Source organism: Lepidochelys olivacea (assembly GCF_965140295.1).
Source record: "Lepidochelys olivacea isolate rLepOli2 genome assembly, chromosome: 3".
In the NCBI taxonomy this organism is placed as follows: Eukaryota; Metazoa; Chordata; order Testudines; family Cheloniidae; genus Lepidochelys; species Lepidochelys olivacea.
Genome location: NC_140413.1, coordinates 82,645,742 through 82,660,534, shown reverse-complemented (window position 1 = coordinate 82,660,534; position 14,793 = coordinate 82,645,742). Strand labels below are relative to the sequence as shown.

Here is a 14,793-nt window from a genome sequence, read left to right as displayed (position 1 = left end):
AGAGAGGCAGGTGCCACTGCTGTTCATAGATTGCCAACCCTTAGCCAGTAAACAAAGTGTAATTTTCTCCTTTCTGTGGGCTGACTTGGATATGTGAACAGCTTCCCCTGAACATTCCTTACACTCTGATATTGGTCCACCAAATTTAACATTATTTTGTTCTTACAGCTATTACATCATTTCTCCTTCTGCAAAATTGAAAAGTGCCATAGAAAGGGGAGCCATATAGAAAGAGAAGATAGTTCTTTTTCCGTGCAGGGATTGGCGCCTCCTATATTGAGCTCATTAGAATACATCAGAATAAGAACTTGACACACAAAATTATCCAAGTAAAATTTAATCTACCATTGTGCTGCACAGAGCAATTTAGATAATCTCCACAATTTCTACTAAACAGATAAACTTAGTTTCATCATCAAATGTCATTTGCCCACTGCTTGTCCATTAGAAAATCTGGCCCCATTATTGAAATGTGTGGAGGTATCCTACTATTAATCCCCCTCCCCTAGTCAAGGAAGCAGTCATTTATTGCAGCACTTTTCTAATGCTCAGCTAGTTTTTAATCCAATCCTGACCTCTCATTCCCTCACCACTATGAGCACCCTATGGTTGGTTTCCTTAATAGTTTCTTTTAAGGGACATTGTCAAAATCTTTAAAAATATATAAAAAAAAGTGTTGACTGGTTACCTGTTTGAATTTTTGAGAAAGTTGTTAAAATAAAACTGGGAGGAAGATTTTTTCCCTTTAGAAGCTGTGAGGATTTGACCCCATCATGCTATTACTTGCCCAGGTGATATCATACTCTAATTACTGCTTGTGAACTGCGATTTCTAAAGATCTATGGTGAAACAACAATTATAAAACATTCTTGTGTAGATGAGGAACTGTAGAATGGCTTTTTATCAAAAATCTACATTGTGTTTGTGGCTTCAAAAATAAATCTCTTATCTTTGCTTTAAGTCAAAGAAGTCTGGCAGAGATTACAGAGCTGATCCACACTGCCTTTCTGGTGCATCGTGGGATAGTAAACATTGGCGAGCTGAAGTCCTGTGATGGCCTACTGAAGGACATGCAGTTTGGAAATAAAATAGCTGTCCTGAGTGGAGACTTTCTTCTAGCAAATGCTTGCACAAGCCTAGCTCAACTACAGAATACTAAGGTAAAAAATGGGTTTCAGAGTAGCAGCCGTGTTAGTCTGTTTTCGCAAAAAGAAAAGGAGTACTAGTGACATCTTAGAGATTAACCAATTTATTTGGTTAATCTCTAAGGTGCCACTAGTACTCCTTTTCTTTTTAAGGTAAAAAATGTTTCTACTACTCTAATAAGTAACAGCTCTGGTTGTTAACCACTGAACAGATAAGTCTGAATTGGGAAATCCTTTCACTGTAAAAATGGGCACAATTCTATTATATATGCAGATGGATTGACAGCTGGATGTTGCTCCAGGTACATCTACCACAATATTACAGAAATGTTACCACAGCTAACGTTTTAGTATCTCTTCTGAAGCAGTGATGCCATAGATAGTAGTGGATTAAAAGACAGGCTGGTGAATTAACATATATATGCTGCTGTGTCTTCAAGACATGTAGTACAGTACATCTCTGGCAACCTGCCAGGTGAAGTTCAAAACATATTTAGTTGATTATTTAGTTTTATATTGTGCTTTTTTTTTTTTTTTTTTGAGGGAAGAATGGATTCTGTTTGTTTTACATTTCGAGGATTCTTCGGGATCTTTCAATTTTTGTCTGCACAGGTGTGATTTGCCTTTTTGCTATTAGTAAAATTTTGTTAGTCATCCAGACAGCTTTGGGCATGGAATGCCCTATGAACAAAAATGCATTATCATTTTAAAAGACAACTGCAGTCATTTTGCTCAGCCCAGCTGTCTGAAAGTTTACAAGATAGGAGGTGTTTGTCATTGTGAATAAACTGGGATGTGTGTGTATATGTACGTATATATGTGTGTGTGTGAGAGAAAAGGATATATTTATGCACTAGGTAAAAACCAGTACTATCACATGGGTGTAATTCATAAAGGGTGGGGGGGGGAATGGCTGAGAACATAAAAATTGTATATAACAGACTGTGAATCCCAGTGATGATTGAACTTGGTGATATGCTAAACAAAAAGAGTTCTCAACCATGTTATCAGGCTGTTTGGAGTAGCTCATGAACGTGAGTGCCAACTTCAGGGCAGACTGTTACAAACCAGGGCACAACCCTCTCCCAAGTACCCGTGGCACCCCCAGCACCCTGTCTCAAAGTACCCAAGTTTTAGTTAGGGGTATATAGTACAAGTCATAGACAGATCACGGTCCGTTAATTTTTGTTTACTGCCCGTGACCTGTCCATGACTTTTACTAAATATACCTGTGACTAAAACATACCCTTAGTTATAAGTAAGATTAACAGATGCAACAACTCTCAAGCGTTTCATAAAGTCTAAACACTAAACACATTTTTATAAATCTAATACCTATTTTAACAATACTATTGCATAAGTGAGCCAGACTGGTTTGCAGCTATGCATTTGTCAGTGTTCAGTGAGGCGTGGGGCCTTGGCATAAGCTGGCAACTGGTCTGTCAGCATCACGTCCTTCTAGTTGCTTCACACTGACTCAACAGACATTTTAGGCTTCAGAGTGACAATCATGGAATCTTACTATATAGGTACACAAGAAAGTATAATCTATCTGTCCACTATTGTGTATAATAAAAATGTATATCTTATATAAAATATTTCCACAATGTTAAGTTATAATAACATTTGCTATTTCTGAGCCTGATTTTGTTCTGTTTAGCGTCTTATTCTGCAGCTTCTACATACCCATGGTATCTGAATGTGTATGGTACTTGACTGATATCATTTGTCACACTAGATGAGCTCAATATAAGAGAAAGGAAATCAACTTCCAACTTGCTTGACTAATGGTTTAAATTATCTGAGGAAAAAAATGTGATATTAAATCTTCAAAAAATATTTTCTTTAACCTTTACAGTGTTTTTTATTATTTAAACTATTACATAAATCCGTTTAGAAACTGATTTAACATGAACATGATTATACTAGTTTTGTATCTATTAAGGATTAATTCTTCAGCATTTCAGGAGATCCTGGATGAGGTCCTCACTGCAAATCAAAGGAAAATTTAACCTTAAATAAACCTAGGTTTTAACTCAAACTGAGGGAAAACTTTGAGAAAATAATAAATCATTACGCATACCAGCAATAAAGTATAGTCCCTTAAGATTTGCCAGGAATCAAACCTACTGTAAATTGAAGCACAAATACCAAAGAGATGCTTTATTTTTCAAGCAATCATTATACTGCACATCTGAAAATTCTGCCAAAACATTTTAACACTTTTTTCATTTATCTGACATCTAAATAGTGTCATAGCTTCTACATGCTATAAGTAGGATACCACCATGGAAATTGATTGATTGATTTACTAAATTATTCTCTCATTCTTCTATCCCTACTGGAAAAGTTAGAAAATTTTAAGACAAGCTATAGAAGTATCTTGACATGTGCCATGACTTAAACATACCGCATTTATTCTTTTGAAAGGGGTTAATTTTCAGTTCTGTGCAACTATTTTTTAGGAGTGTGAAATAGCCATGACTTTTTTCTTCATAATGTTTTGTGTTCTTTGCAGGGCTGTCAATTAATCTCAGTTAACTCATGCGATTAACTCAAAAAAATTAATCGTAATTAAAAAGTTAATTGCAATTAATCGCACTTTTAATCACACTGTTAAACAGTAGAATACCAATTAAAATGTATTAAATATTTTTGGATGTTTTTCTACATTTTCAAACATATTGATTTCAATTACAACACAGAATACAAAGTGTACAGTGCTCACTTTATATTATTTTTTATTACAAATATTTGCACTGTAAAAATGATAAACAAAAGAAATAGTATTTTTCAATTCACCTCACACAAGTACTGTAGTGCAATCTCTTTATTATGAAAGTGCAACTTCCAAATGTAGATTTTTGTTACATAACTGCACTCAAAACAAAACAGTGTAAAACTTTAGAGCCCACAAGTCCACTCAGTCCTACTTTTTCTTCAGCCAATCACTCAGAAAAACAAATCCGTTTACATTTACGGGACATCATGCTGCCCAATTCTTATTTACAATGTCACCTGAAAGGGAGAACAGCCCTTTGCATGGGACTTTTGTAGCCGGCATTGCAAGGTATTTACATGCCAGATATGCTAAACATTCGTATGGCCCTTCGTGCTTTGGCCACTATTCCAGTGTTTCTTACTGAACTCCGTAGGGGAGAACTGTGTGTCTTCTGCTCTGTTTTACCTGCATTCTGCCATATATTTCATGTTACAGCAGTCTCGGATGATGACTCAGAACATATTGTTTGTTTTAAGAACACTTTCACTGCAGATTTCACAAAACACAAAAGATACCAATGTGAGATTTCTAAAGATTAGCTACAGCACTCAACCCAAGGTTTAAGAATCTGAAGTGCCTTCCAAAATCTGAGAGGGACTAGGTGGGGAGCATGCTTTCAGAAGTCTTAAAAGAGCAACACTCCAATGCGGAAACTACAGAACCTGAAGCACCAAAAAGGAAAATCAACCTTCTGTTGGTGGCATCTGACTTGGATAATGAAAATGAACATGCGTTGGTCTGCACCGCTTTGGATCGTTATCGAGCAGAACCCGTCATCTGCATGGATGCATGTCCTCTAGAATGGTGGTTGAAGCATGAAGGGACAGATGAATCTTTAGCACATCTGGCACATAAATATCTTGTGACGTGAGCTACAACAGTGCCATGCGAATGCCTGTTCTTACTTTCAGGTGACATCACAAACAAGAAGCGGGCAGCATTGTCTCCTGCAAATGTATACGAACTTGTTTGAATGATTGGCTGAACAAGAAGTAGGACTGAGAGGACTTGTAGGCTCTAAAGTTTTACGTTGTTTTATTTTTGAGTGAAGTTATATTTTGTACCTAATTTGACATTTTTAAGTTCAACTTTCATGATAAAGATATTGCACTACTGTACTTAGTGAACTGAAAAATTCTATTTTTTTTACAGTGCAAATATTTGTAATAAAAATAAATATAAAGTGAGCACTGTACACTATGTATTCTGTGTTGTAATTGAAATCAATATATTTGAAAATGTAGAAAATATCCAAAACTATTTAAATAAATGGTATTCGATTGTTTAACAGTGCGATTAATCGTGCAATTAATCACAATTAATTTTTTTAATCGCTTGACAGCCTTAGTTCTTTGCAAGAAAAAGTAAAAGTGATGGTATTGTTGTTTGTGGCAGTTAGTAGCTAAGTAAATTGGCTTATAGAAAAAGAAACATGGAATATATTGTAAACAATACTGACCATGATAAGACTACAACCTCTATCTAGGCATGTATATCTGTTTCAGTAATTAAAACTGTTGTATGCATTGTAATTTAAACTTAAGCCTGTTAGTTTAATTTAAGCCATTACTACTGAATTAATTGTATTGTGCTGTTAGATTCTTGTCTGTGCTTCTGTATGATGCATTTATCTCTGTACTTCTCTTGGGGCTTACAATTAGATGTAAATTTCTGCAGTCATAATGAAATGCAGAGCTATTTTATAATTGCCAAGGGTAAAATTAGCAAAGTCAATTATTTTCCCTTAGGCTTTTGCCTGTAGATATTAAAAGGCTGTAAGGTAATTGCCTTAGGTAACACTTTGATTTTTAAATAACATTAGGTATAGGAATTGTTGTTAATCCTGTAGTAATTTCCCCCCTCTTGCTACTGTTGTAGCATATCACTGTTGTGATGTTAACAAGATTCAGGACTAAAGGAGGGAAGTCCTTGAAATGTTATTTTTAACTAATGCTCGTGCTTCTCATTCACACGTTTTCATGTGTTGTGATGCAGAAGAGTCATTTAAATCTTTTTTACCACTTCAGGGTACAAGAACCTTGAACTAAAGATATCTTGAAATGCCAGCTGTGAAGCCATAAATTGCATGACCTCCTCCAAGATAGATTGTACTGTGCTGGGTTAATGTAAAACATCATTGTCCATCACAATGATGGGGCCAAGCCAGGGTCATCTAAATTCTTGTTGTTCGAGCATGCAAACATACAGAATAAGTTGAAAAGTATTGAGAAATGGAAGGAAGCATTATAATTTTCTATATTCCGATGAAGAAGTGCAGGTTACTCTCAGGCTATATTTCGGTTATTTTTTTCTATACTTTTTCATAATTGATATAGACTGTAATGATTAAAATAAAATGCTACAGGACAGTCATAACTTCATTATTTTTGTCATTAAGGCATAATTCTCAGTTGTTTCATCTAATAAAAGTGATTTGAGATTAACACGATAAATATTTTATTACATCTTTACCATTGTATAGAACTGCATGTGAATCTGATCAGACCACAGCATATTTACAGTACTTGAATTCAGGCATTGTTGGGTCTCATTTAACTCGTATCACTTTCTGGGATTTAAAAATATATGTACTCCATGTAAGGCGTGGCTTCTCTTGGCCTTTAACATCGGATATGCTTTTTGTCATAGGAGTATATCCTGCAACTGTTGGGAGATGGACTCTGATCTCTGATGTCAGTTGTCCTATTATGTTTAATGTCAGCATGTGGTACCTCTTGTGTTTAAAAAACAAAAAAACTGACTAACTGTGAATGGTACTTTATGGATTGTTAGACGGGCTATGGATTAGTACATTAATAGAAACTCAAATTGCAAATCAAAGGAAAATTTAACCCTAAATAAACCTAGGTTTTAACTCCAACTGAGGTAAAATTGATAGAGGGTGCAATGAAGATATACACATGACCAGGTCTGACATTCCAGTCATCTCAAGGCACTGATGCACAAATCTGTGAGAGGACAGATTGATGCATATAAATGTAATGTAAACTGCTCAGGTGTAGAATTATATTGTACATATTATAAGGCACAAATAATATGCTAAAATAATCTGTAAACATCAGTCATATGTCAGTAGTTGGTTTTAGTCAATGGGCCACTTGGACTACATGTTATAGCATTGTTCTCTAGCATCCTGTTGACTGAGGACCTTAAGGATGATCCCCTCCAGTTTTTCTCCACTTTAATTTCATGACCCCTTGTATGGATGACTGGACTGTACTTTGAAGCACTTCCCACAATCTGCTATGTGAAATTCTAGGAATTTGAACTGAGGATTCCTGCCTGTCAGTGCAGAGCTCTACCACAAGACCACATTATAGATCATTGTTATATTAAGCATTAGTTGTTTATAAATAAACAGTGGCACAGATGTACTACTTATATAGTTGTTGCATTTCCTTATGTTAACTTTATGTATTCCTGAAGGCATAAATATGTTGTTTACAAAATAGTCCTTGTGTTTGCGTAAATGTTACCAGTTTATTCATGTAAATCTTTCCTTTGCACAGAAACTACTGTACATTGTGATTCATTAAAGAAACTGTTTATCTATGTCTTAATATTATGTAAACATCAGCCATGGGTCTATAGTCAAGGTTGTGTTGAGTTTTATACTTAACGCAGGAATTCAAGTACTTTGTTACATATGAATAATACAGTGCTTTCTCCCCAAAATTAAAGCACTTGTTTTTTGAGTACAGAATTAATTTTTGAGAATTTACAAGTAAATAAGTTAATTAGTTTTGACTTGAAAATAATTTTAAAATCTGTGCTTTAGGAACTTTAGCACCCTTGGTCAGACCACCTGTTTCCTGAATGATCTTCATAAAAAAATAACACAAAACCCGTAAACCTCGCATATTGGTAAAACTCACTGATTATTGGCTGCATTTGAAGAAAAAAAATGAGGATCAGTGTTCATTTTTTCCTTTTACTATTCATAACTGAACATTTCTTCTTCAGGAGAGGTTCAAAAATTTTCTTCTGCAGAGAATTCCGTGAAGTATTTCCCTCTCTCAAATGGCTGCCCTCTCCTGCCACCTCAGTGTGAGTGCGGCTACAGGACTGCCATAGGCAGTCACCCCCTCGGGGGCCAGGGAGGTGCAGAGTAATGTGACAGTCAGAAGCTGAGTTAAAGGAGCCTGTTACTGGTGGTTCTGGTCATAAAAGTTAAAATAATACAAAAACAAATGTAGAGTGATACAATATTTCTAATGGTTCGAAAATATGTAGTATGGTAACATTTTCTTAGGGTTTCTTGTTTGTGTATAAAATTTTAAATTAAAAAAAAACACAAGGAAATTCTGAGATAAAAACTACATTAAACTTGGCTTAAGATTGAATATATTCTAAATTAACAGTATCAGTTCAAGAAAAGGACCTGGGCATCATTGTACACAGCTCAGTGAAGGCCTCTGCTGAATGTGCAGATGCAGTCCAAAGTCAAACAAGATGTTAGGATGCATAAGGAATGGCATGGAAAATATAAAATAATATGCAAAATATTATAGTGTCTTTATATACACCAGTGATTCAATTTCATCTCTAATACTATGTGCAGTATTAGTCATCTTATCTTGAAAAGGATATTGCAGAAGTAGAGGGGGTGCAGGGAAAGGCAATGAAAAGAATTAGAAGCATGAAAAAATTCATACAAAGAGAGATGGAAAAGATTGAAATTACCTCTAAAAAGAGGCAAATAAGAGAAGACAAATATATAAAATAATGATATTATAGAAAAGGTAGATCACCTCACAACACAAGAACAAGGGGACAAACTGAAAGGTAGAAAATTCTAAACTGATGAAAGGAAATACTTTTCACTTAATTCACAAATAGACTGTGGAGCTCCCTGCTACAGGATGTTATTGAGGCCAATTGCTTACAAGAATCAGAGCGAGACTGGATGTTAATATGGGTAACAAGAATATCCAGAGTGATAAAGTTATAACAGTTGATGCAAACAAAGATTTGGAAGGGATAAAAACCTCATGCTTGCAGGCTTAAACCAATCTCTATTAGGGAGTAGGATAAGACCTTTATTGTGACAAATTATACTACATCTGCCTTCTGTAGGATTATTGCACCTTGCTTCAGAGTGCTGATACCGTTGGAGGCAGGATAGTGGATAATGGGTTTGATACAGTATAGAAATTCCTATATTTATACATATCAGTAATTTAAGAGTAAAATTATTATAATTATCTCAAAACCAAGCACTACAAATGCAGGAAATCCACAGTTAAGTTAAATTTAAAAGGCATGCAAAAATGTTAAGGTATGGAAAAGTATAGTTACAGAATACAAACAACCTTACCTGTGCTCTGTAATGACACCACAAAGAAAGAAGAAAAAACACGAATGTCTTTAAAATCAGTTTAATCAAATCTGGGACTACAAATGCTATTATGCCATAATAATAGTTGTCATAGTTATTGTGTGGTGTTACTATGGAGTAGAATTAAGGCTATTTGGGTTACCCTGTATATTTCCATACCTTGACACGTTCATATTTATTTTAAAATTTAACTTCCTTAACTCTGAATTTGATGGGTTTGGAATACTTGTTTTTGGGATAACTACAGTATCGCAGGATACACAAATGATTTTTTTGTGTCAGATTGATTTCACAAAAGAATTTTTTTCCCACCCAGTATGATCAAAGATTGAGTTTAATAATAATATATTTTTCTCCACTGAGAAAAGAAACTCTGTTGAAATGGTGAGATGAAACAGTTTAAGGGGGTGAAACAGATACTTTATAAAATACTTTTATAAAAGCATTTAAGTATTTTACACAATTTTTTTTAATATATGTGAAGGGGGAGAAGAGTTTATCTGCTGGAAGTCAGTATTTTTTAATCTGCCCTATTTTTAAAGCATCCTTGTTTAGCTTTCTGTTATCACCAGAGGTGACTATTCTCATGAAAAGTAGATAAGATTGTAATATTATAGTGGTAAATCTCTAATTAGTACAGTATAGTGGCACCCCCCAGTGTTAATATAGCTGAGTTCATCGGCAGTTTCATCATTTGCCTTTATTTCCAAATTATTCAGCCCTAAATAATCATTGTTGGCAAAAGCTTGCTAGATAACGTTTTAGCATGAGATTTTTTTTATGTATACATTTTATATGTTTTCAATTTTAATTTAATTATTTATAACTGACAGTATTGTTAAAAATAAGTACAAGCAAAATCCGGTTACCTGAATGGCTCAGGATATGGACCTGAAATTTGGAAAATTAGAATTTTTGAAAAACAGAATTGTAAATTTAAAGGACACTTCTGATTTTCTGGCAATAGGAGTTCAGATAATCACATTTATGTCTAGTTGTATTTATGTGGTTTGGGTTTGAGTAATTTTTTTTTTTTTTTTGGTCTGTATGTGCATAGTTTTGTGCATAGTTTGTGCCTCTGTAGTTAGGCATAAGATACTGTAGACAAAGCACTGCTGTAGGAATGGTATTCATTTGGGAATTTTCAGTGTATTAGTCTCCTAAAGTTGTTTAATATATTTTGAGGTTAGTGATACTTTGCTTAGTGAAGATTACTTTCTATAATAAGACTCTCCTCCTTATTTAGGTCTAGATCAGTGGGTCTCAAACTTTTTTTTACTGGTGACCTCTTTCACACAGCAAGACTCTGAGTGCGACACCCTCCCCCCCAATAAATTAAACACACTTTTTAGTATATTTAACACCATTATAAATGCTGGAGGCAAGCGGGGCTTGGGGTGGAGGTTGACAGCTTGTGACCCCCTCCCCCTCATGTAATAACCTTATGATCCCCTGAGGGGTCCCGACCCCCAGTTTGAGAACCCCTGGTCTAGATCATGCAATTTGGGAATAGCTGCATATTGGGGGCAATGCAGAAACATGCTGGAACTAAAGGCATTGGAGAATCCAGAATGCCTCCTGAAGCTACCTTGTGCATTGGGTGAGCATGCTTAAGAGATGCAGTATCCTCCTTGTCACCACTGCATCGGTGCTCTGGTTTGCCGGCTGTCACATACGTGAGGCAAAACCATAGTTGTACCTACTCTCCACACTTCCTTGGCCTTGGGGGAGTATCTAGGAAGCAGTCCCTGGTTTCCCATAAGTACAGGGACTGAAATTCTGACCTGCCTTTACATGAAAGGAGCAAGGAGGAGGCAGGTGTTTCTTTATATTCACCCTCCCACCCCACCCCATACAATATGTAAGGGCTAGGCAGAATAGAGCCCTAAACATTTGCTGTATGAAAAAAATCTCTTTTGTATAGAAAGTTTCTTATGTGAACTCACTGCCCTAAGAACAATGTTTGAGGAAATCCCAAGTATAATTAGACAATCCATTTTTCTTTGGGAAAACATGATGGTGATTAACCAATATTTTCTACTATTTTTGTGCACTTGTAACACATCCTCAATGAGAACTAGCCTCTAGGGCTATTATCAAGTTGAAGTGCAAAAGTTGAATTATTAGAGGCAGTCTCCTGTCTGATTGGTCAGTGATAGAGCTCCTTTGGGTTGCCATGAAGAACAGTCCAGCTATGTAACTTGTTGGCTCTCCCTTGGAGCCTCAGCTCAGTCTACATGTAAATCTGCTCTTTAATCTCAGGGTATCCCGTTCTGCCTCTGCTTTTTTGAATTCCTGTATTTCATGTTAAAATGTAAGAAACTTCGTAGTAGGCTTCAGAAGTAATCGTGTGATAGTGTAGCTCCCACTGCATTGGAAGATGTCAGTTTTCCTTGGTTCTCGTCCATGAAACTGGTGAAAATCGAGTTTAAATTTTGGTCTCTTTTTCTCTCCTCATGCTTTTCTATGAAGAATTAGCCAATGGCTTCAAATAATACAAAAGCTGTTGTATCGTGTCCCTGTGGACAAGTATGGCTGCTATATCTGGTGCCTTGAAGCAGAATGGCTCTGCTGTGGAGTGTGGAAAGATCATGAGTGAGACCACTATGAAATTTGTCATAGATGTCACTCTGAATTCTTGGGTTCAAGATGGAAGCACTCCTTCCTACAATTACTCTGCAAAGTCATCCTGAAGGCTCTAATGCTTTGGTTGAAAGCCAGCAAGTAGAAAGTCCTGGGCACTGAAACTACATCAGCGGTGTCTGATCATCTAGCAAATTAATCTCTTGATATCCTTGCAGGAGATATCCTGCAAGATTTGATGTATTGTTACTAGAATACAAGTATCTTTTCACTGTTCTAGTGGTCTGTAATAAGTCTAATAGTTGAATAGCTGCTCTGAATTTTCTCATTGAAAGTCCTGCTTGTTCCTTTAACTTGCATCTGAATCTGTCCTCTATCCTGAAGCAACCAGTTGAGACCATGTGCCTGGACATAGACAAGATCTTCAATATTTCCTGCAGTCCTCATGAACTGAGCAGCCATCTTTCAACCAAATCTCAGTCACATAAAAAGCACAGCAGTGCCAGGTCCTGGTGGCAGCAGTCCTTGGAGCCCTCGGAACAGTGGAAGTGCCTACTCAAGGCACACATTCTGTACTTTAATTCCTCACTGCTGGTCTCTGGTGCTGCTTCCATCAACATAACCCACACTTGTGGCCTTGATGTATCTAGTCCCGACGCATGGTCAGGCCACTGTGATCCTTCTGTCCTTGGTACTGGTACAGCAACCTGCCATCTTTAACTTGAATGAGAGGGATGGTCTGGAAGATGATTATTTAAGAGTGATATCTGTACATACAAGAGAAAGGAGGACTCTTCAGAGACCACCTATATCAGCATCAGTGAAGAAGAATCAAGACTTTAATTCAGAGGAACCAACTTTCATACCACTTTGGGAGTATAAGTAAAGATCATCCAGGAGCCTGAAGACAGACACATCACCTGGTGAATGGTTGCCTCTGAAGCTGAGGTAGCAGTGCCCCTCCACCCTACTCTGGATCAGCTGAAAGTGTGGCAGAATTCATGTATAGTTTGGTGGTGATGACATAGTTCTTACTACCCTTTCCACAACATTTTGGTGGCTGAAACAAGAATGGCTGGAGTAATGGTGAAGAGCTCCATGCCTCTGAGACAAAGATGTCTCTGGAAGTAGGTTTTACTAGTCAGTAATGTTTGCAGCCTTCTCTGGTAGCTACGCAGCCTTCATTGTCAAATATAAATTAAGGTTGTGGAAGAAAGGCCCATAAGTTGGGTTTTTTTTCTCTCCAGAGAGAGAAAAGACTAGTTCAGAAAATTTGACTTCTGAGGGTCTGAGACGTATAAAAGATGGGTGCCCTTGAGATTGATAATACTCTAACAAGAACAGCTACCTGGTGTGTTGGTCCTTGCCAGAGTATGGATGTTTTCATTAGACCTTCAAATGGATGTTCAAATGAAGCTTAAGGACTTTCCTTATGACAAAAGTAAGCTCTTTGTAGAAAGTGTGGGGTTTTTTAAAGAGGAAAGACGTTAGAATAAAAAATGTCCTTAATGTGGAACTGAAATGGTTTATCCAACATGAGATGAGCACTCAGTGAGACAGGGTTTCATCTGTGCACCTTACTGAAATGAGGCATGGAATCCTGTGAAGCCCTGCCTCATTCAATACCTACATAAAGCAGGTATTGCCACATTGTCTAGCACAAACCAAATTTCACAATCTGCATGTTCAATACATCACTTTCTCTTTATAACCATGAGGAACCATTATCAGAACAGTTTTGGAACTACATAACAACTGCACATGCATGAATTACAATTTTTAAAACATAACCATAGAATCAAAATGTAACTTCACCAGGATAGAATAAATTCAGGGCTGGAAGGGACCTTGAGAGGTAACCCGGTCCCCATGGTGAGGGAGAGCCAAGTACACCCAGACTAGTCCTGACAGTTTTTTTGTCTAACCTGTTCTTAAAAACCTCCAGTGATGGGGATTCCACAACCTCTCTTGCAAGCCTATTCCAGTGCTTAACTGTTCATATCATTAGAAAGATTTTCCTAATATCCAACCTAAATCTCCCTTTTTGCAGATTAATCCTATTACTTCTTGACCTCTTTATATGAACCCTTTAACATATTTGAGACTGTTATTGGATCACCCCTCAATCTTCTTTTTCTCAAGACTAAACATGTCCAGTTTTTTAACCTGCCTCATAGGTAAGGTTTTCTAAACAGTTTGCTCTGCTCTGGACATTCTACAGTTTATCAACTTTCCTAAAGTATGTTGCCCAGAATTGGATCCAGTGCTCCAGCTGAGGCCTCACTGGGACTGAGTAGAGCGGAACAATTACCTCCCATCTTACATATGACACTCCTGTTAGTACATCCCAGAATGATAGATGTCAAAAGGCAATTTGCCTCACTAAGGAATATGTGCATGCCAAATCCCCTCTTTCTGCCTTGAACTGCTGAGGAACTAGACTTGTTTCAAAAAGTCTCAATTTTTTTAATATAATGGAAAAAATATGTACGTGGGGGTAGAGTAAGGGTAGGAGTTTTATTCTTTTTTTGCTCAAAGAACAATTTTCCCAAAACAATTTCACTGTCTAAAGTAGTGGAACACCTGGAAAGTTCATCCAGAAAGGTGAAAATTTAAAAAATTTGAGCAACTTTGAAAAAGAATTCTTTAAAAAGGAAAATCCTTAAGCAACCATAGCTATAGAGGGCACAGTGAGCTTGCTTTCAGTAGTAGAGAGAACCTGTTCTGTTTCTATTGAAACATTACCGTAGAATATTGTAATCTCAAACACTACAGCATTGTGCATGAGAACTAGAATTAGAACTGATCATAAACAAGTTAGGTCCAAGTTTTCTGTTGAACCTGAATGAAATGTAAAAAGTAAACATTGCATAAATGGAGAAAAGTTAAATTAGATTTTTTGCAATTTAAAATGAATTACAGCG

General features: G+C 36.5%; 1 protein-coding gene across 2 annotated transcripts in view; it reads left to right on the top strand.

Moving 5' to 3' along the window:
- The window catches only part of PDSS2 (decaprenyl diphosphate synthase subunit 2), a 188,354-nt gene that overhangs the window by 129,550 nt on the left and 44,011 nt on the right, over positions 1-14,793 (top strand). For both annotated transcript variants that reach the window (XM_084623905.1, XM_084623906.1), the window contains exon 3: positions 962-1,160. In XM_084623905.1, the coding sequence (XP_084480031.1) occupies positions 962-1,160 (199 nt within the window). The remainder of the gene's footprint in view (positions 1-961; positions 1,161-14,793) is intronic.